This window comes from Puntigrus tetrazona, chromosome 16 (genome assembly GCF_018831695.1).
Source record: "Puntigrus tetrazona isolate hp1 chromosome 16, ASM1883169v1, whole genome shotgun sequence".
NCBI lineage: Eukaryota > Metazoa > Chordata > Actinopteri > Cypriniformes > Cyprinidae > Puntigrus > Puntigrus tetrazona.
This window is the reverse complement of record NC_056714.1, coordinates 16,142,219-16,161,612: the sequence shown is the minus strand read 5'-3', so window position 1 is coordinate 16,161,612 and position 19,394 is coordinate 16,142,219. Positions and strand designations below refer to the sequence as shown.

The 19,394-nt window shown below is 38.8% G+C and overlaps 2 protein-coding genes, 1 long non-coding RNA gene and 2 pseudogenes across 3 annotated transcripts; 3 read left to right on the top strand and 2 right to left on the bottom strand.

Annotated features, from left to right (window-relative positions):
• Positions 1–3,970, bottom strand: part of LOC122359926 — a 39,035-nt pseudogene extending 35,065 nt beyond the window's left edge.
• A 3,254-nt stretch (positions 3,971–7,224) lies between these two features.
• Positions 7,225–9,109, top strand: LOC122361096 (glyoxylate/hydroxypyruvate reductase B-like). The gene is made up of 6 exons (XM_043262055.1): positions 7,225–7,334; positions 7,447–7,822; positions 7,912–8,083; positions 8,293–8,471; positions 8,550–8,646; positions 8,766–9,109. Exons 1-6 carry the CDS (start codon positions 7,278–7,280, stop codon positions 8,917–8,919), a joined length of 1,035 nt encoding a protein of 344 aa, XP_043117990.1. The 5' UTR covers positions 7,225–7,277; the 3' UTR covers positions 8,920–9,109.
• A 424-nt stretch (positions 9,110–9,533) lies between these two features.
• LOC122361095 (partitioning defective 6 homolog gamma-like) lies at positions 9,534–12,650 on the top strand. The gene is made up of 3 exons (XM_043262054.1): positions 9,534–9,817; positions 10,253–10,475; positions 11,245–12,650. Exons 1-3 carry the CDS (start codon positions 9,752–9,754, stop codon positions 12,195–12,197), a joined length of 1,242 nt encoding a protein of 413 aa, XP_043117989.1. The 5' UTR covers positions 9,534–9,751; the 3' UTR covers positions 12,198–12,650.
• A 133-nt stretch (positions 12,651–12,783) lies between these two features.
• On the bottom strand, positions 12,784–13,955 carry LOC122361097. Its single transcript, XR_006252852.1, has 4 exons — positions 13,716–13,955; positions 13,365–13,499; positions 13,175–13,218; positions 12,784–13,069 (listed from the first exon to the last, which is right to left on the bottom strand). It is a non-coding gene; the product is annotated as an uncharacterized LOC122361097 (long non-coding RNA).
• Positions 13,956–14,688: 733 nt separating this feature from the next.
• Positions 14,689–19,280, top strand: LOC122361074 (annotated as a pseudogene).
• The last annotated feature ends 114 nt before the right edge of the window (positions 19,281–19,394 follow it).

The window sequence follows — 19,394 nt, the reverse complement described above, 5'->3', positions numbered from 1 at the left end:
GATTAAAATGATCCAGTGATTTATCAGTGTGAACATTACAAAAATTTACACCCTAAAAAAATTGCTCTTCTTCTTTTTTTTAAGTTTAATCAGCTTGAAATTTCAAGTTAACTGACAACTGGAATATTTTATATATACATAATTATTATAAAAAATTATCATTAATCAATATTCCAATGATTTTTGCATCAATTTTCACCCATGCAATGTATTTTTGGTTACTGCTACAAATATATCCATGCAAAATATGACTTTTTTGGTTCATATTATTAATTTAAATCCTTCAGAAATATTTCTGTTATACTGATCCAGTGATCGTAGAAACATTTATTATGTTCAATGTTGAAAACAGTTACGCTGCGTAATATTTTTCAGTAAACAGTGATACTTGAAAAGCATATATTTGAATTTTTCTGTAATGTTATAAATGTATTTTATGTCGCTTTTGAACAATCTCTTGCAAACTTGCTAAACAAAAGAATATTTTTAAAAAATATATCAAAATGGTTCCTCAAATTCGTAAAAAATTAGATCAATAGGATGAATTAATGACATCCAACGCCATGTCAATTCTGTTGTTACTGTGTTATAACACCAATATGACCTCATTTAAACAATTAATTTTACAGTGCCGAGTCTCATAAGCATGTTACTCTAATTAATATAATAACAGTCAGTTCTCTGAAATAATTACAGAGCCAGTACATGTAGTCCATTAGTATTATTCATTACTTACGTAAATACACAGTAAAATGAACACTGTAATACAAAGTGTGACCAAGTATTTCCTCGGGCCCTATATTTAAAACCACATTAGCAATCATACATCATACAAACGCTGACCAAAATCCACAAACAGATTGTGATTAAATTAAAGGTCCATTATGTCTCTGTCAGTTCAAGAGATGAGAACTAAAACTCTAAAACAATAATGAAATAGATTATCATAACCATTATGTGGTACAGTTAACAGCCCAGCTATTTATCGTTCAAGCCTCCCCACTAAACCAGTTAGTCAAGATCTGCAATAACAGTCAACGTATTCTAGAAAAACGTTTAAAGCAAACACTTTGAATGAAATAGTCTTTCTAGTGTTTGTAAATGTAGCACTACCTAAACTGGGTCAGTGTAGCATGGGCTTCATTTCTCTGTTACTGTGTGAAGCGAACCGATGCCAAGGATGAGTCTAAAGGAGCTAAACATATATCAAATATCTCTGACTGCTGAGGCCAAAGAAAATGTGTGGGACACGAGAGCTTCCAGTTTAGATGGCCATCTCTGGCATGTGCGGCAGGCCTGTGCTCACTGTAAACACGGAGCGATATATATCTGCCAATTTCTGCTCTGATGTTGTCACATTAAATAGATTTGTTTTCACATACGGCGCTTGCGAGAAAGCGTGAAACGCGATTTCTTGCAGCCTTCTTCATTTCCGCGGCCCGTTCATTTACACCACACTTCAATAATGTTACAATAATCCTTAGTAATAATGCGTTCCGTAACCTCGCCTAATCCTGAATGACATTGTGTAATATTCTTAAACAGAAAGAATGAGATCAAACGGCATAATGGGAACTGCATGAGAGAAGTCTCTGTGTAAATACAGGCCGGTTTACAATGGAAAGTGACATATCAACTTCGCTGCTGAATCATGCAGCCCTAATCAGAATCTCTTGATCCCTGCGTAGATTTAATAACCAACCATATCCGGTTTGGCGAGAAAGAAGAAAGAATGCAAAACATTCTCAGAGTCACAATATGCACGACATGCTATTTATGTTCATAGCCTTGCGTTTTTCATGTTTATTCATGAAATTACCTTCGCATTGAACTGTGATTGATTCCGGCGTGAAGTGTTATGAGTGTGACATATCTAAACAGCTAAGCGACAGCTGTATTTGATCCACAGGATCGCAATGAATTATAGGCAATGCTAAAGCCATGGGCAGAGGCGCCATACAAAGAAGAATGATCATTCCCAGCCTCCTTCAACCGTACTCGATGTTCAGTGCTCGTACTTCGAGCCATGTGGCAATTAAACATCAGAGAGTCAATGTAAACAAAGACATCAGATGGCAACTGAATGAAATGGCAACCCTCAAAGAACGGCAGACCATGGCTGTTATTTCATATCTTTCTTTCTTTACCGTTGGAATGTGATTTTAAATTATAGAAATGTATGTCGACGTTTCCCACTGGAGCTTGTTTTCTTACGCTCAAGATGGATTATAATGTTTCCTAGATAAGGTTGTATTCAGAGGACGTAGATAAGTAGCTCTCACAAGGGGTCTGGGGTCCACTAGGGGCAGCAGCAAACTTCCAAGGGACCTCAAGGTGATTTAAGGTATTTACAAACTAAAATAAAAATGGCTTATTTTAATTCACCCCCTCAACGGCTCTTTTTCTTTAAAGAACCAAGTTACCTACTTGTTTCCGACTGTTCCAACACACACTAAAAAAACCGGGTAGATGGCGTGTTCTCGTTTTTATGCAACTGCTACACCTAAAAATTCATACAAATTAATAAACTGTCATAAGTGTTTTATACAGAGGAGGTCCTTCAAAAATTGTTGAGGACAAAAAAAGGCCTTGGAGGTAAAAGGTTGACAACTGTCGGTGTTGATGCACGTTTAAGTAATAGGTCTTCAAGTCAATTATTCTTAAAAACACAAATAAAACAATAATAAATTTGAATAGTTTGAAATAAATATAACAATCACAGATTAAATTGCGATGCATATGTAACCAAACATTTTACTACAACAAAATTTATAAAATTTTTTGATTAACAGTTATTTTACTGTCATTAACGTATTATAGTGTTTTTATTCATGTTTTAAAAATGTGTTGCTTTTATTTATTTGTTTGTTTTTAATTATTATTATTATCATCATTATATTTTATTTATTTGTATATTTGTCATAGTTTTTGTCATTTGTCCTCTGACTATATATCGTCCTATGTTTTATTACACTTTTTAGTACATAACGTTAAGATGTTAAATGTTGCAGGTAGCTAAAAATAAGCCTGTATTTTATTTATAATATCTTAATGCCTATTTATTTATAGTATACAAGCATTTTATTTCAGTTAACATTTATTTCAACTAGCCTTTTTGAACTATAATAGCTTTGGTCTGGGTGATAATGATTAGGATTACGCATTAGATAGGGTTAATGGGCCAAACATGAAAAATAGCCCTAATACCTCACTGGGAGATGAGTTTGATCACCTGTGACTCGATTACTTAATTAGACTATAACAAACACATCTGATAATGTGACAGAAGGAGAGTAGGAGGGTCTATATATATATATATATATATATATATATATTAAAGAGGTCAGTCTGCGTGCACGGCATCTAACCAGTAGGTCAGAGATAGGCTGTAAACTAAATCAGCCTTAACCACAATATAAGCATCTACCCACGATTTGACAAGCTAAGTTATCGTGACATTGAAAAACCAACCTACACACACACACTCACAGAATGACGACCGCAAACACACACACACACACACACACACACACACTGACCACGCTACAGTGTCGCGAGACGGTCGTCTACGTCGACTGGAGCTAATACATGACAAAGCTGACAGTGGAAATCAACATAGTAACATGTCACAGACACCGGAAATGCGAACCGTAACAAGGTACACTTCAAAAAGCCCGATGCATTATTTGGGTCAACAGCAAGATACGGATCGGCCAGCCTGCCCTTAACCTCTAATTCAAACAGAAGATGGTCCGTGGACTGGTCGTTTATAACATCTGACCTAATTCTGTCACTAACCTGACGATAACTTAAAACGGGGGACAACGGCGATGTGATTAATGCAAATTAAGAGGCAGCTGCCACTGAATTCATGGTCACGCAACGGATTAAACGTCAAATTTGCACTTACAAATTTCTTTTGAATGATATTTCTCTTCGGCCTTTCCCTACTCATTTTGCCTCCAGATTGAATTCATTAAAGGTTAGACGGCCACATCAATTCTGATTGTTAAAAAAAAAATCTTTCCGTTGTTGTAGCACGTGATTATTTAAATCCCTGGTAGCAAAATGTCGAGGTAGGCAGAGAACGTCGTATCCCGGTCGATCGGCGTAGCCCGTCTTCTCTTTACAGCTCAGTACACCACAGAGGTAAAAGAATCCAAATCCGAAGATCCATGGCGATTAGAAAGGGTCTGTGTAAAAAAAACAACGGCAACATATCCACCGAAATGAGCCGGAGTAGCCAATCTTCCATTTGAAAGCTAAACGGCGTATTGTCAGAGCTCTCCGCACCACATTCTTGCAGTCAAAATAAAAGCCAGCTCCTGGCTTCCAGTCTCGTAGCTTGTAATGTGTCGTTTATTGTTACATTATGCGGGTGCAAAACAGTCAAACGCACCAATTTGAAAAATCTAGAGTTGGGTTTTGGCTGCCGCTGTGCTCCCTCATATTGTGTGAACTCAATGGCACCGATGTTACCGCGACCTAGTGGCGTCTTTCATAGGAAGCTCCGTCCTATCACTCACCGTCGGCTCGTTCAGCGGTACATTTGAAAAGCGTGTCGCGAAACGCCGCACGAATCGGTGCTTTTAACGTATTTCAGCCGCATGAATTACAGATATTTTTGACTGAGCTGCCAATAATAATTAGCCTTGACTGTAAGAAGGTGCAGTAAGAAAGATGAGTGGAAAAGCCTGAACAATAAAGTGCTTTTTTTATCCCTTAAGTTCAGTGTGTATGCATTGAGTTCGTGAACGCTTTAGGGTTTTTTTTGCATGTTATTAGAATTGCCACGAAGCTTTAAATGGCTTCAGAACACTGTCACCAGTTTGCAAGAAATGAGAAATAAAATCACTTGTATGCATCTTGACCAAGACTCAAAATGCTAATATCAGATTGAAGGTTTGGTGTTTTCTTTTTTTCTCTAACTGATAGAATCGGTGTGAATAGCAAACATACAGAAACACACATTCGCATTTAAACCTATATATATAGGTTATCCCCAGCTTTAAATACAATCATAAAAGTTGCTAGTTTTGGAAACCACGGCCCTAAATGCATTGTACTATGCCAATGTTGGCGAAATCAAGGAGTCTTTAAGGATTATAGCAAACCCCTCTCTGTGATAATCCAGGGATTATTTCTAAAAATAAACACCTGATCAGCAATCCCAGTATATGGGGATGAAACTGATGGGGTATTTTTCCCCATTACAGTGTGAAATGCTCTGAGTGTCATTCCCTTAAATCAGACAACAGGGTTGCTGCCAAAAAAGAAATGCACCATATTCAGTTAACAAGTTCATTTAAATTTACATTGATTCATTTATACATTAGCAAAGGCAATTTACAAACGAGGACAATCACAAGCAATTCATCATAGAAGAACCAATAATTTGCCTCAACAGAAAACTGAGAAAGAAATATATATTAGCATTAGAGAGAATATAAGAGAATGTAAATATTTATTTATTGGTTGGCTAGTTGATTGTGTCATCTCTATAATGCTTAAAAATGTATAGGCTTCAGATATATATTACTGTTGTTGCCATTACTTTTTGGGGTTCTAGAATTCTTTTTTTTTTTTTTTTTCATTTTGGCTGGAAAAAATGCAAGATGGGATATTCCTGTGATTGTGAAGCTAAAGATCTGCTGAAGTCTGGTCTTTGTCTTTCTACCAGGAACGCTATCATTCAGCCTGAGCCTGAGGGCAGATAGGCCTCTTTAATTGGAACAGCGTTAAAAATAACCTCAAGAAGTATCAGGGGCATATCACAGCACAAGTGCCCATTTCATTAAGCCAGAGATTTTAGCTGGAGTTGTAAAATGCCAGAGACAGGAAGAGCAAACTGAAGAAGTTGGTAATAGTTTTTGGGACGTAAATAATTAAACCACTGTACCAAATTATAATTTTTTTTTTTTTAAATGTCATACGTCTGGACTTTTAAGTGAGAGGATTTAGGATACATTAGAATTCATGAGGATGTGGCTGAATGCTGTTTAAATATTCCTGTCCAGTAAGTTTAAAAAGAAGAACTTTGTAGTACTCATAGATTTGTTAAACTACGTGAGCCTGTTAAAGTCTGCAAAACAAGAACTTGTCTGGTATTTTCTACCATTTTGTTCTAAAAAAAACAGGGTTTTAAGTGGACTATGAATGCTGTAATTCACCACTAATAATGGGCCACCCTGCTGGCAGGAGAATCAATTCATCACTTTAAAACATGCCTGTCCCTGGGGCAGAGTCAGAGATGTAGGCTAATTGTGAAGCACTAGACTTTGAAGAGAAGTGCTCAGCAGAACAGAAAAGATTTTTGGTTGATTGCCAAACCAAGCAAACTTTCAAGGAAGTAGTTTTCATACAAAGACAGGACACCATTCAGGCTGGTAGAGACTGATCTTCCTTAGATCCCCAACTTGAAGAGTTGGTCAGATGTTAAATTAATGCATGTATATAACAAGGTATTATAACTGTCTAGTTTCTTTTGATTATTTATCTACTGTCATCGATAACTAATAGGTTGGCCATATACAATGTGTGTGTGGTGAATAATCACTCAGATATGGTTATTGTGGCATACCTTCAGCTGTAGCAGATGGACTTGGGGAGTTTATCATGGACCCACCGGGCATCGTTGTATTAGAGTAGCCAATGCTGAAATGTTCAGAAAATAAACAAATTATGACTCACTTTGTTTGTAAAAACAATACATCATTTAGTGTCCTTTATAGTGAAAACATGAAAAGCTAGAGTTTCAGTATATTGAATTATATGGTTGTTTATTTCTGATGCTGAATCCCTACACGTGAATTTCCAAACAGATGGAAGCTCTGATGCCGCCATTAACAGCCATAACAGTTATTGAATTAATGCAATGTCCCTCCAAATCGTCGAAGCCTCCACCATTTAATTCATGGCCTTAATTTTTAACTAATTTTTTGTTGTTGTTTTTTTAGCAAATTCACTGTTCACTCGATTGGTTCATCACCGCAGTGTGATTGTTATAGTGTTGTTATAAAGTGATCAAAGGAAATCACTCAATTCATAAAAGGTCAGATCTGGAAATAATATCTTGTACAAGTACAAAACACGAAGCACATGTCCATCAAACAACTACATATGTACTCAATCTTGTGACAGAAATGGAGGAACGGGCAGCTAATGCAATTCATGAGCTTCTAACGCCCTCTTCTGGTTATCGAGTAAGAAACTATCACATTCTTACCTTAATCGGTGCTTGATTAACCACGTCTGGAAAATAAAATACCATGTTGTAAATGACAAGCAGACTTATCGAGCGAACATTCAGCCTGCGATCGACTGCGACACAAGTGGTGAGAGAGAAAGATATCTCATATAAGAAGTTTAAAGACTTTTGCGTTAGGCTCTTACTTTGTTTATATAGGTATTGCTAATGTATGCTATCACGGGCTAATGTTCTCACAGGTTATGGAGAAACCGTATATATTAGCTACCACACTTGGAGCGCCAGGAGGCATCTACGAGTGTTTTGCACCGTTTATCGAGAAACACTTCACTATAGTCCCATATGAGAGGTTTGTACAGAGCAAAGGACACTCGGCTGACAAAATCCAGGCAGTGTTTGTTTGGGGTAAAACATTAAAGGTTGACCAAAACCTGCTACAGTCTTTGCCCAACCTCAAAGCTGTGGTCAATGGTGGGGTAGGAGTAGACCACCTTGACATTCCCCTGATCAATAGCTTTGGAGTCAAAGTTTCCAACACACCTCATGTGGTGGATAATGCTACTGCAGATATTGGCATGAGTTTGATGTTGGCATCTGCAAGGAAGATTGTTGAAGGTGAGAGATGCGGTTTTCCTTTCTTTACTACATCCTGGTTTATTACATTATTCACTTGAACCCATTGCGGAGGTCTTTTTTCACTGCAGGACACATTTTTTCCAAGTCCAGAGAGTCTGATGATTTCCCAGAGTCCTCTCTGGGCACTGATGTTTCTGGAGGCACCCTGGGCATAATTGGCATGGGTAGAATAGGATACAAAATAGCCCAGAGAGCTCAAGGTTTTGAGATGAAAATCCTTTACCACAATAGGAATCGAAGGTGAATCTGTTGGACTTTGAAATATTCACACTGTCAATAAACAGCTTAAGTAATACATAAACTCAGTTTTCTGTGTATTTTTCTGCAAGACGTCATTAGACATTGCTTTAAAAATATATATATATATATATAAAAACCTGGTCAAAAGGTCAGTCAAATTGGCTAAATGTAATGCTTAAATTTAATTTCATAGCATCTTATTTGTTTAGGCCTGAGAGTGAGGAGAGAGCAGTTGGGGCCACATATTGTACAAGCTTGAAGGAGCTGTTGGAGAGGTCAGACTTCGTCATGGTGGTGGTCAATCTGTCCCCTCAGACGCACAAACTGATCGGTGCCAAAGAGTTTGCCATGATGAAACCCAATAGCATCTTTATCAACATTAGCAGAGGTAATGTAATAAGGCTGGAGCAAATAAATCCAATTAAACAAAAGTAGCCCTGTTTGAGAACTACTTTCCTTGTTATAGGCTTGGTAGTGGACCAAGATGCTTTAGTGGACGCTCTCAAGGCGAAAATAATACGAGCTGCTGCTTTAGATGTCACATATCCCGAACCACTTCCCAGGTTTGTTTTGCTTGGCATGTTTTTTTTATTTAACAGACTTCCTTACGTTACTAGAAGGAGGATAGTCAAATTTTTGTCGCAGTTGTTGTATAAATTTTATGCTCCTTGGTTGTAAACAGGAATCATCCCCTGCTGTCCTTCCCAAATGTCATCGTCCTGCCTCATTTAGGAACCCACACTATGGAGACCACACAGATAATGGTGGAGAGGATGGTGACCAATGCCTTGGCCGCAGTAACTGGAGGCCAGCTTCCTGATGAAGTCAAGGCATAGAGCCAGAGCACAGAGCCATCTGTTCCTCTTTGTTTTTAACCATCAAAACACAGAAAATACTAATAGATTTAATAGATTCGTTTTATTATGTTTTGTGATTTGTGCATGCGAGGCATCTTTTAAATGTTTTATGTTAATTCAGGTGTCTAAAGAATATTAAAGGATTTGTTAGATTGAACGGCACAGTATAAATACATGTTTTTTTTTTTTTTTTCTGTCCAACAAAATCTCTCACATTCCCAACCATTAAAAAAAAAAAAAAAAAAAAGATTACAAAGCTAAAGGAAGTATGGGTGTCTTTTCATACTTTATACTGCACACATGCTATTACATGGATTTTAGGTAAATTATTATTTGTTTGTTGCTTTAATGTAGTTATGTATTTGCATACATGTATAGAAGGATAAGGAGATGGGACACTACAAGAAGACTGTTATGATTACCTAAGATAAAATAATTAAAAATAAAATAATTACGTCTTAGAATATACATTTTTATATCCACTCTCTCTCTTCCTGTCCCTTTGTTCATATAGTGTGTGTGTGTGTGTGTGTGTGTGTATTTTTCTGTTTGTTTATCTATTCATTCTTCACTAATTTTGTCAGCTGTCTCACAAATAAATCATTGCGTGTTTATCTAATTGATCCGCCGATACTATGTACTGCAGAAGTACACTAGCGCCTGGGAAGTGTAGTTTCCGTGCTGTCCTGTCTCTTAACAAGCCATTCATCGTGTGATGAGAACACGTAACGCTGTTTTGTCACGCTGAGCCGAACCAAACCAAACCCGAGTGGCTGGCGGTCAGTGGCTCGCTGACCGCTCATCGGACAACATGAACCGGGCGCTCAGAAAGTCTCAGTCTCTGCGTTGCTGTTCGGTCCTCGAGGTAAAAAGTAAAGTAAGTTGACGTCTGTACTTTTATTCTGACAACAGATCCGTAGCATGTGTCTTATTCAGTATATTACCTCACATTATCTTTGTTTTTGGCGGTATGCGTTTCCTTTATGAGACTTTATTGAATCTTTTTGGAATTACATATTCTTCTTCCAGATTTAAAATTCATTCGCAGATTTCCTGTGTCTTTCATGCGTTCCCAGTGGTTATCTTGGCGCTTAATTATTATTAGACCGAAAGGAAATACCTTTGTAAACAATAACTTAAACAATCAAAACCTACACAATATCCAGAAACGGGTCCTTCTAAAATATGTCCATTGTTTCTGTTCTTTGAATGCAGCCCTAGGTCGTTCACTGATCTTGTCCGGTAGAACATACAAGTGTTATTGAGATTGTGTTTTGAAATCATTTTCATACAATTTCACTTCTCTTTCTAGTATGGTGCAGAATTCAGGAGGTTTTCCCTGGACCGCTCTGAGCCTGGCAGGTATAAAGACTTTCAAAGGCTCATTGTGCGTTTACATCACCTATGGCAAATGGATGTCCTTATCGGCTATGCTGATGTCCAAGGAGAGCTGCTGCCCATCAATAATGATGACAACTTCTACAAAGCTGTGACCTCCACACAGTCTTTACTGCGTATCTTCATTCAGCTTCAAGGTATAAGGAGAAGGGAAATCAATGAATACAGTATCTCTAGTTTTCTGTTAAATATACTCTTTGCCCCACACACGTTTATGTACTCTTTTTAGGCAACTTAAGTATTATAATGTTTGTATGTACCAAAGTGCATTATTTTTCAGATATATTACATGGATATAAATTCTTCTGCTAATAAAACAAGACTTCTTTCTGAATTCAGACACATTTAATCAAGGCATTTTTAGCTTTCCGTTTGATCTACGTAAAGCAGAGGAAAATGAAGAAAAGGAATTTATCTAGTTAGAAATCATGTACTTGAGTATAATTGCTTCGTATTCCCTTGTGGTGTGTTTGTTTGTCAGATACTGTAGATTATCTTGTTGCTTTCCGTCCTAGATCATGTGAGTTCTTAAAGTGCCACAGTAATGTGAGCGTAATTCTGAAAATAATGTAAGAATAAACAGAAATAAAAATAAAGAATTAATAAATTAATCTAAAAGAAAGAAATAATCAGAGTTAGACATATATACATTTAGTGGAGAATTTGTTTACTCCATCAGGACATTAATTAATTTGTTAAAATTATTACATTCATCTGTATTTATTTTTTAACAAGCTAAAATTTTTAGCAGTTCCATTCATTAATTCAAGTTGAAAGTCTCTTCTACAGACAACATCAGAGCTAAAGGTGATGACACTAAAATTTAAGTTAAAAAAATGATTTCATAATTTCAGAACTGCAAAACAAAAAGGCTTAATTCAACTTTCTTCCCACACTGTTTTACAGAGGAAGCTGACCAGGCTATCATAGGTGTTGAAGATGCAACAAAACGAAAGAAACCTGTCAGCCAGAGAAAAACCCCATTCCAGATCAGCATGCCACAGAACTTCCGGCCCGTTTCGTCCATCATCGATGTGGACGTCATACCAGAATGCCACAGAAGAGTGCGTCTGTATCACCAGGGCTCAGACAGACCTCTGGGGTTTTACATTCGCGATGGTACCACTGTCAGGGTTACTCCGTACGGTCTGGAAAAGGTTCCGGGCATTTTCATCTCCCGCATAGTTCCTGGAGGACTGGCTGCTTGCACGGGACTGCTGGCCATTAATGACCAGGTCCTGGAAGTGAATGGTATTGATGTTTTGCGGAAGTCTTTGGATCAGGTAACCGACATGATGATCGCCAACAGCCACAACCTCATCATCACGGTGAAACCTGCAAACCAGCATAACAACATAAGGCGAAAAAGCTGCAGTTCCTCAAGTTCGGGACACTATTTTGATAGTGCGCACTCCATAAGCTATCCAGGGCTACCTATGATAATGAAAGCTTATGGTTTAGGTAATGGCTCTGAGAGCGAAGAGGATGCAGACGTGGTTGTCGAGAGCCCCATCAAACACCGGTCCCGACATCAGGGGTCTTCAGCACCCTCTCATTCTTCTCAGCTTTACGTTAATACTTCCTACAGGCCTCAAGTTTCTGCCAGATGGCCCAACTCACTCATTTCGGCTGCGTCCTATCACTCTCAGCCTTGTCTCGCTCATACAGCTCACACTGACCATAGCGCCGCTCTTCACAGGCATCGGACCTCCCAGCAGCATTTCGGCTGTAATCCGGTCATCAGACAGGGAAGCTCCAGTACACATGATATTCTAAACACGTGGCACGTAGATCTGAGTCGCCATTTACTGTTGCCCCAGGGGGCAATGGAGGAAGATGGAATTGTTGTTGTTTTGTAAAATAAAATGAAAATACGCCACCCGCTTTAAACTGTACACTACAATTTATAAATTACTCTATATGTAATTACTCACATGGCAGTATCGTGATCACTTTTTAAAATTACTGTGGATTCTGCATGTTGAGGAATTTTCGTATTGTCCAGCATAAAAATATACTCTGAAAAGCCTTTAAAAAGTGTTTAAAATAAAAAAATTTTTAATTCACTCAGCCCCTTTTAATTCATTCCAAACCCGAATGATTTTCTTTTGAAAAAATTAAGGAATTTTGGAAAATGTTAGTAGTTGATGTTGATGGTGACTAATGAATTCAGTTGTATGTCTCGAGAAATATTTCTTTACTCTCCACAGTGAAAGAAAATCATCAAAGTTTGGAATGAGTGAAAGTGGGTGACTGATGACAATATCTTTACTTTTGTAATTTTACGTTTAAATAAATGCAAACTCTGCTCAGATACTTTGTGGCATGCATTTGTGGTATAAACATAACCGAAGTGTTGATTAAATGTGTTAAACTAACATTAGTGAATCTCTTACAGTTAATGGCTATTAATGTATAAAGTAGTGTTTTTAAATATATAGCATTGGGTTTTGTAAGAAACAAATCCATAAAATAACAGAAAAAGTTACACATGATTTCTGTTGACTCTATGCAATTAAAATTCTAAATAAATTCCTTTTAAATTATTTTAGTCTTTTCAAGAACTGTTTAGCTTATTTCAATTAAGGAAAACATTTTGCATTTGAATATGAACCATGGCCACATTCAAAACATAAAATTAGTATAATGAACTTGATCAGTATTTTTAATACGAATGCTTTTTTGTTGTATGAGACTTATGTTCTTTGTTCTTAACATTTGTGCTGGACACCTAAAAACAACAACAGAAACACAGAATGTGCATAAAATGTTAGTTACATGTGCACCAACTAAATAAAATATGCATATAATAACTGGATACAATAACGGATGTTACCTGTTTATGAGTGAAGGCTGGGATCTGGTGCTCCGCCTCCAGGCCTGTGTAGAAAAAATATATATTTTAGTTCATAGCATTAAATAAACCATGCCTACGATAAATTAAATATGCATTAAAAATGTAGTAAACATCTCAACACTGTATTTTTTACGGTATATACTGTAGCATTATCATCACTGGCACTCACACAGACGGCCGGATGAGCTCCCTCTGCTGGCCTCACCAGCACTTCGTCCAGGAGCAGCCGGAGCCTTCCCAGGTGTTGACAGCTACAGGTTGATGCTGGCTGTCAGAGACAGTCCTCACATGCATCTCATACACTCTTTGCCAATGTTGTCCACGAAAAATAAAATCAATATAAGTTGTGGAAAAAGTTGCATCTTCTACACAGACACAATCACGTTGCGCACAGCAGTGCTGTGTTTATCCATTCGGCTGTTCTTCTCACTAGTTTTATATTGACAGAACAACACTTGTGAAATAAAGCTAACAAGGCTAGTGAACTAACGGGATGAATAAAATCTCAATACTTACTCACCTTCATGCTGTTCCAAACCTGAATGATTTTATGTAGATTAAGACATTTTCAGGAAACGGTTTTGGTTACAATTGACTTCCATTGCTAGGACAAAGAAAAGCATTGAGACACGTCTTAAAATGCATGCTCCGCAGAATGAAGAAGTTCACACAAGTCCGGAATGACATAAGGGTTTAATCATTATAGAATTATCACCTCTGGGTGACCTATCTCTTTTAGTTTAAACGAGGAATTTAGTAAGTGGCCAAGAAAGGATTCACAAAACTTTTCTCATGACTTGTGAGTGTTGGTTTGCGTGAAATGAAGTTTGCAGTGTTCTGCCTTTAAAAATTAATTCTCAAACTGTCAGGGAATATCATGGGCACCGTAATGATATGGGGTCCATTCAGGTCCTTGCATTCACAGGGACCAATGGATAGACCTCCCATCCATAAAATGGCTTTCTGTGTCCTTTAGAGACATCCCTAATGCAGGCGTGTTCTAGGTGTTCTCATAAATGTTCTCATAAATGTTCTTCACTGAATAAAGTCATTAGATTTGAATTGAACTGAAATGCTGTGGCGACATCAGCAGTGATGCAAGAGACCACCTAAACAGCAACAGGTATACTCTCCATATCATAACAGACAGCATGCACCACTCTTATCGCCTCCTCGTCACCATGTCACACTCAATCCATCAATCAATCCATCTCCCCCTAAAAGCCCCTCTGAAGGCGTTGTTGTGCCACAGGTGAGTCTACATCACTCACAGGTGAGGACCCCAGGCGTGGATTCACGGATAGCTCCAAAAGCCAATGACCATCACTTTGATCAACTTTGCAAGATCAGCCCACCTTTCTCCCATTGGTGGACCTGCACTATGCAATATGTAAATCAGAAAACGTCACTTCCCGTCTTCCTGTACGCCATGTTTTTCAGCAGGAGTGGGGTGATGTTTTAGTGAGATACAATCAAAAGTGGGCAATCCGCGTTCGGATAACAACAGACGATCACCAGCGCACCGAGGAAGGCGGATTGAACGCAACCCGGATGCTTCACGCGATGAAGTAGCTCATTCCGTACTGCGCGCCTTCCAGTGACGCCGGAAGAAAACGGGCGCACGCAGACATCCATCCACTCAATCGCAGCTCTGTGCCAGAGTACTGGAGGTACACACACACACACACACACACAGGTTTAAGCATTAATACAGTTCTGATTATGAATGACATATGTCGGTCTTTTCTGCGTTTATACCGCTTAAAATCCACGGCTGGTTAAAAAGTGTATATGATGTGTCAGAGGATGGTTTGCAATACAGACCTTGCTAGGTACATAGTTACAACTAGCTATATTTATTATAACTATGTTATAGGCCCCAGTCATATGTTCATTTAGAGATCTCTTAATTGTCCTTTAGATTCTCGTCAGATACAGGTTAAGATTTGACAGGCTATTTAATATTTCGTATTATTTTTTTTAGTTTTCATTTACAGGATCAGCAAAATGTATCAGATTCCAGTGAAGAACCTGACAAAACTCAGACGTCCGAGGAAACGCGTCAAAAGTATTTTGTGTGACATCGGGATGCAGCAGTGTCAAGATTTATTGGAGGTAACGAGAGGTTATGTTCTTTTTATACCCGCATCTGTTTAATGCTCGATTCTGATTGGCTGACGGACGTTCTTAGGCGCTGATTATTCGATAGCCGTATACAGTATCAAGTTTTGACCGCATTACAGTTTAGTGCGACTTTTACCAAATTACTGTAGTTAAAGAACTTTAAAAACTTTCACAGCAAAAAGAACACACTGGCAAAAAAAAAAAACCTGAAACTATCCTACTATAAAAGTTCTATGAAATAATGGAGACAGCTCTTTTCTTCCATATTGTGAAATACATCAGAAACTTATAGTGGGGGAAAAAATCTAGGGCGGGGATTTAGTTCTATTTAAAGGTTGTTAATTTTATGGAAGCAGATCTTGGAGTCGATTATAAGGAAGAGGTGGAATTTAAGTATGATTGAAGAAGTCCAGCAATATGTCACCAGAAAGCATGTCATTTCTATATGTTAACTGGTTAATTTAATTATCAGCTGAGATCAGTGTTGTTTTTATTTAATTATCAGTGTCAATTCATATTGCATATTTGACTGTGCATTCTAATTTCAGTCTTTTTACATTTAGTTTAAATGAGGTTTAGATGATGACAAATGTTATTTCAATAATAAATGTGTCTTATATAATAAAGCGATATTTTCATTTTTAGTGTCTCCTTTATTCACAAGTCAGTGATAAAATACACAAATACTATTATATCTGCTAATGCTATTTTTGTATTATTTCCAACAGACATACAAATGTTTTGATGCTGGTGATGCAAGTTTTGACAACACGGAATGGGATGATTTCACTGATGGCCATGTTGGCAAAAAGAAAAAAAAAAGGTGATTATGTATACGACATATGTTGCGCTGTAAAATCTCTTTTTAAAAACATTTAATTTAATTTAAGTTGAACTTTTCATTTTGAGTGGAATACAATTTTTTTACGCTGTGCACACTATTATTTTATGCCATATTAATCACAATATTACATTTGTTCTTCAGCATCCATACCGGAGCCAAGCTCTGTGCTGCAGTCTGTGTTGGTACTCCAGCCGGTCAGTACCCACATTCAGAAGTCACATCCATCGCTGTCACTGGAATGATCTGGATGTGGCCTGTTTGTTAATGTGCCCCTACTGCCCGTTTGTCAGCGCTCCGAAGGTCACAGAGCAACACATCCAGTTTTTCCACATGCTCCCGTCAAAAACCCATCGTATACCTCTTTACAGCAACCCTAGCCACACTTTGGCTCACACACCAAAACCGTGTCAGTTACAGTTTCGCTGATGCTGCCGATGACCGATACACGTGCGCAACCTGTGGCTATCATGACTCTTTACTATATGTGATGAAGAAACACGTCTTGGTCAACCACTATGCTGCGATGCTGGATCGCTACTTTGGGCTGGGCTCGGACAGTAAGCAAAAGACTGACGGTCAGCGGATACGGGACGGGGCATCAGTGAAATATCACTGCAAAGTGTGCAAACTGCCTGCAGAGACCATTGAACATTTACTCTATCACATTTTGAGTTCAGAGAAGCACAAAGACCTGCACTGGCAAATAATGCCGTGTATAATCGAAAAAAAGACTGCACAAACCAAATGGCTGGACTACAGAATCTGCTGAACCTTGCGCCGAAAGCAATGCAACAGGTCACGTTGCTCGCAAGGCCCAACTATGTGCCACAGCAGATGCCACAAACAAATGGAAACGGTACTGTTCTTCTGGCAGGCCCAAGCAGCGCCGCTGCTTTGTTTTGCTCTCCTGGTGCAGGGCAGATGTTTTTGTCTCCACAAACGCAAGCTTTACTGTCAGGCACGACTGTTGCCTCTCTTCAGAACGCACAGCATCCATGAGTCCCCAGCGGGATGCCGCAAGTCCTGCCTACCTCTCCAGTAGTGAAGCCCATTAATATGATGTTGCCAAACATGCAGCAAAGCGCTCCTAAGACAGTACCTATCACTATGGCCATGCCCAGGCTACCGCAGACCCATCCAACACAGCAGGTTCTTCTTCCACCTGGCGCCCAGGTCAACCTCCGGGCGAAATGGGTGTGAGGTCACCAATTCTTGTTACTCAAGGTCTTCATCTGAACCAGTCGGTTCCCAGAGCTCCCCTCATAGCCTCGCAGTCTGTGCGTCTCATTCCCACAGGCAACAAAGTCAACGGTGTCCCAACCTACACTCTAGCACCCGTTCAAGTCACGGTTCCCGTTCACGGCGGTCCTGCTCAAATGGTACTTACACCAAATCAGATCAGCCAACCTACAAATTCAGCGTTGGTGCCCGCTGGTCTCATGCCTACAGTTCAGAGAGCGATAAACAGAAATTCGGTGCCAAATGAGTTGGCCGTGCTTGCGCCATTTTTGAAGAAACACGACAATCACACAGTCAAGTGCCTGAGGTGCAAGATTCTACTGACAGAGCAGGGGATTTTCCAGCATTTGTTGCATGGCTTGAAGTGTCTGTTCTGTCCTCAGATGTTCTACTCTTTCAAGCAGATCATGGAGCACACCAATAAAGAGCACAGTTTGAAAATCAAGGAAAATCGACATTACATTAAAGAGCAGTTTAGCCTCGACTGTGATGACGAGGGGAACCTAATGTTCAACACTTTTAATCTGAACACAGACGTGCCCAAAGATCTTCTAGACAACCGAGAGCTCAACCTTGCACTAGTCACCAGCTCTCAAGATAAGCTGTACATAAAAATGTATCCGGACAAGGCAGAATACGCAACAGCGCTAAAGACGACACCTACTGCCTGCCCATTTTGCCAAGTAAAACTCCAGAACTCTGAGGACTATGAGAGCCATCTTCAAACGAAACACCACATCGTTCCCACCATTCATGCAATACTAAAAACGCCTGCATACAAATGCATATATTGTTTCGGGGTGTATACCGAAAAATCGACACCGAAGACAATCTCTATTCACGTGCAACGGTGCCGTTGTGCTCCCAAAGCCGTCAAGGAAGCTGAGAGGCAACTGAATCCAGATACAACAGAACGCCCTGAGGGTGATTTATGTAATTCTCCTCAGATGGCCAGTTCTTCAGACGTGGCCTGTCAGGAGAGCCTCGAAATTGCTAAGCCAAAGAGAGAAGTAATCACTCCCAAGAGCAGAAGAAGGAACTCTAAACTTCCAAAGGTAGAAGTCCCAGAAATGCCAGTTAAGCTCGTCTTAGAACCAATGGGAATGGAGATGACGTCGTTCGAGGACCGAAAAGACTTCCTTTCGCAGTACTTCCACAGAAAGCCATACGTGACCAAGACTGAAATTGAACTGCTGGCTTCTCGTTTGTGGATAAACAAGGCTGACGTAAAGGCTCACTTCAACAGCAAGCTCACCAAGTGTTTAAAAGCAATTCAGAAGAAGAAGGTTTGTGTACGTCTCGGGTTCAAAATGATCGAAGTGAACAAGGTGAAGCACAACCTCTTCATTCCAGAGTCGAAGCCTGTTAAAAAAAAGGTCTTGGGCGAGGTAAAACAACGTGGCCTCGTTCCACAGGTAACTGTTAAAAAAGAGGACATGAATGAAATGACACATGACCTCTTCATTCCAGGGTACCAGTCACAGTTAAAAAAGAGGAAGTGAGTGAAATGGGACATGACCTCTACATCCCAGGGGTAACTGTTAAACAAGAGGATGTAAAAGAAATGGGACATGACCTCTACATCCCAGGGGTAACTGTTAAACAAGAGGAAGTAAATGACATGGAACATGGCCTCTTCATCTCAGAGGTACGGCCTCTGTAAAAATGGCTGAACAGTTTGTTAGATGAATTATGTTTATATGCAGCATGTTCACACTAGGATGTAAACCATTGCAAAATGTTTATTTAAAAATACTTGATTTACACATTTATAAGATGGTTTGCTTTTTGGCATTAGTATATTTGGAAAAAAAGGAACCTACAGCAATGCTGAAAAGACTCTACACTCTACGTTTTTGTATTGTTGTATATAGTTCATATGATGGCGTTAAGGCGTTTTTTTTTAACATATCTTTATTGCAAGAAAAAAACACTTTCCCATCTTTTATATTAGAGGTCAAACTTTTGTTTGTTTGTTTTTAAATGTAATAT

Bases quoted from the DNA above. Each gene is read 5' to 3' on its own strand.
- LOC122361096 (XM_043262055.1), top strand. From the start codon at position 7,278: ATGACAAGCAGACTTATCGAGCGAACATTCAGCCTGCGATCGACTGCG. The intron at 8,084-8,292 runs GTGAATCTGTTG...TTATTTGTTTAG, and splicing joins TACCACAATAGGAATCGAAG to GCCTGAGAGTGAGGAGAGAG. The intron at 8,472-8,549 runs GTAATGTAATAA...TCCTTGTTATAG, and splicing joins CTTTATCAACATTAGCAGAG to GCTTGGTAGTGGACCAAGAT.
- LOC122361095 (XM_043262054.1), top strand. From the start codon at position 9,752: ATGAACCGGGCGCTCAGAAAGTCTCAGTCTCTGCGTTGCTGTTCGGTC. The intron at 9,818-10,252 runs GTAAGTTGACGT...TTCTCTTTCTAG, and splicing joins TCCTCGAGGTAAAAAGTAAA to TATGGTGCAGAATTCAGGAG. The intron at 10,476-11,244 runs GTATAAGGAGAA...ACTGTTTTACAG, and splicing joins TATCTTCATTCAGCTTCAAG to AGGAAGCTGACCAGGCTATC.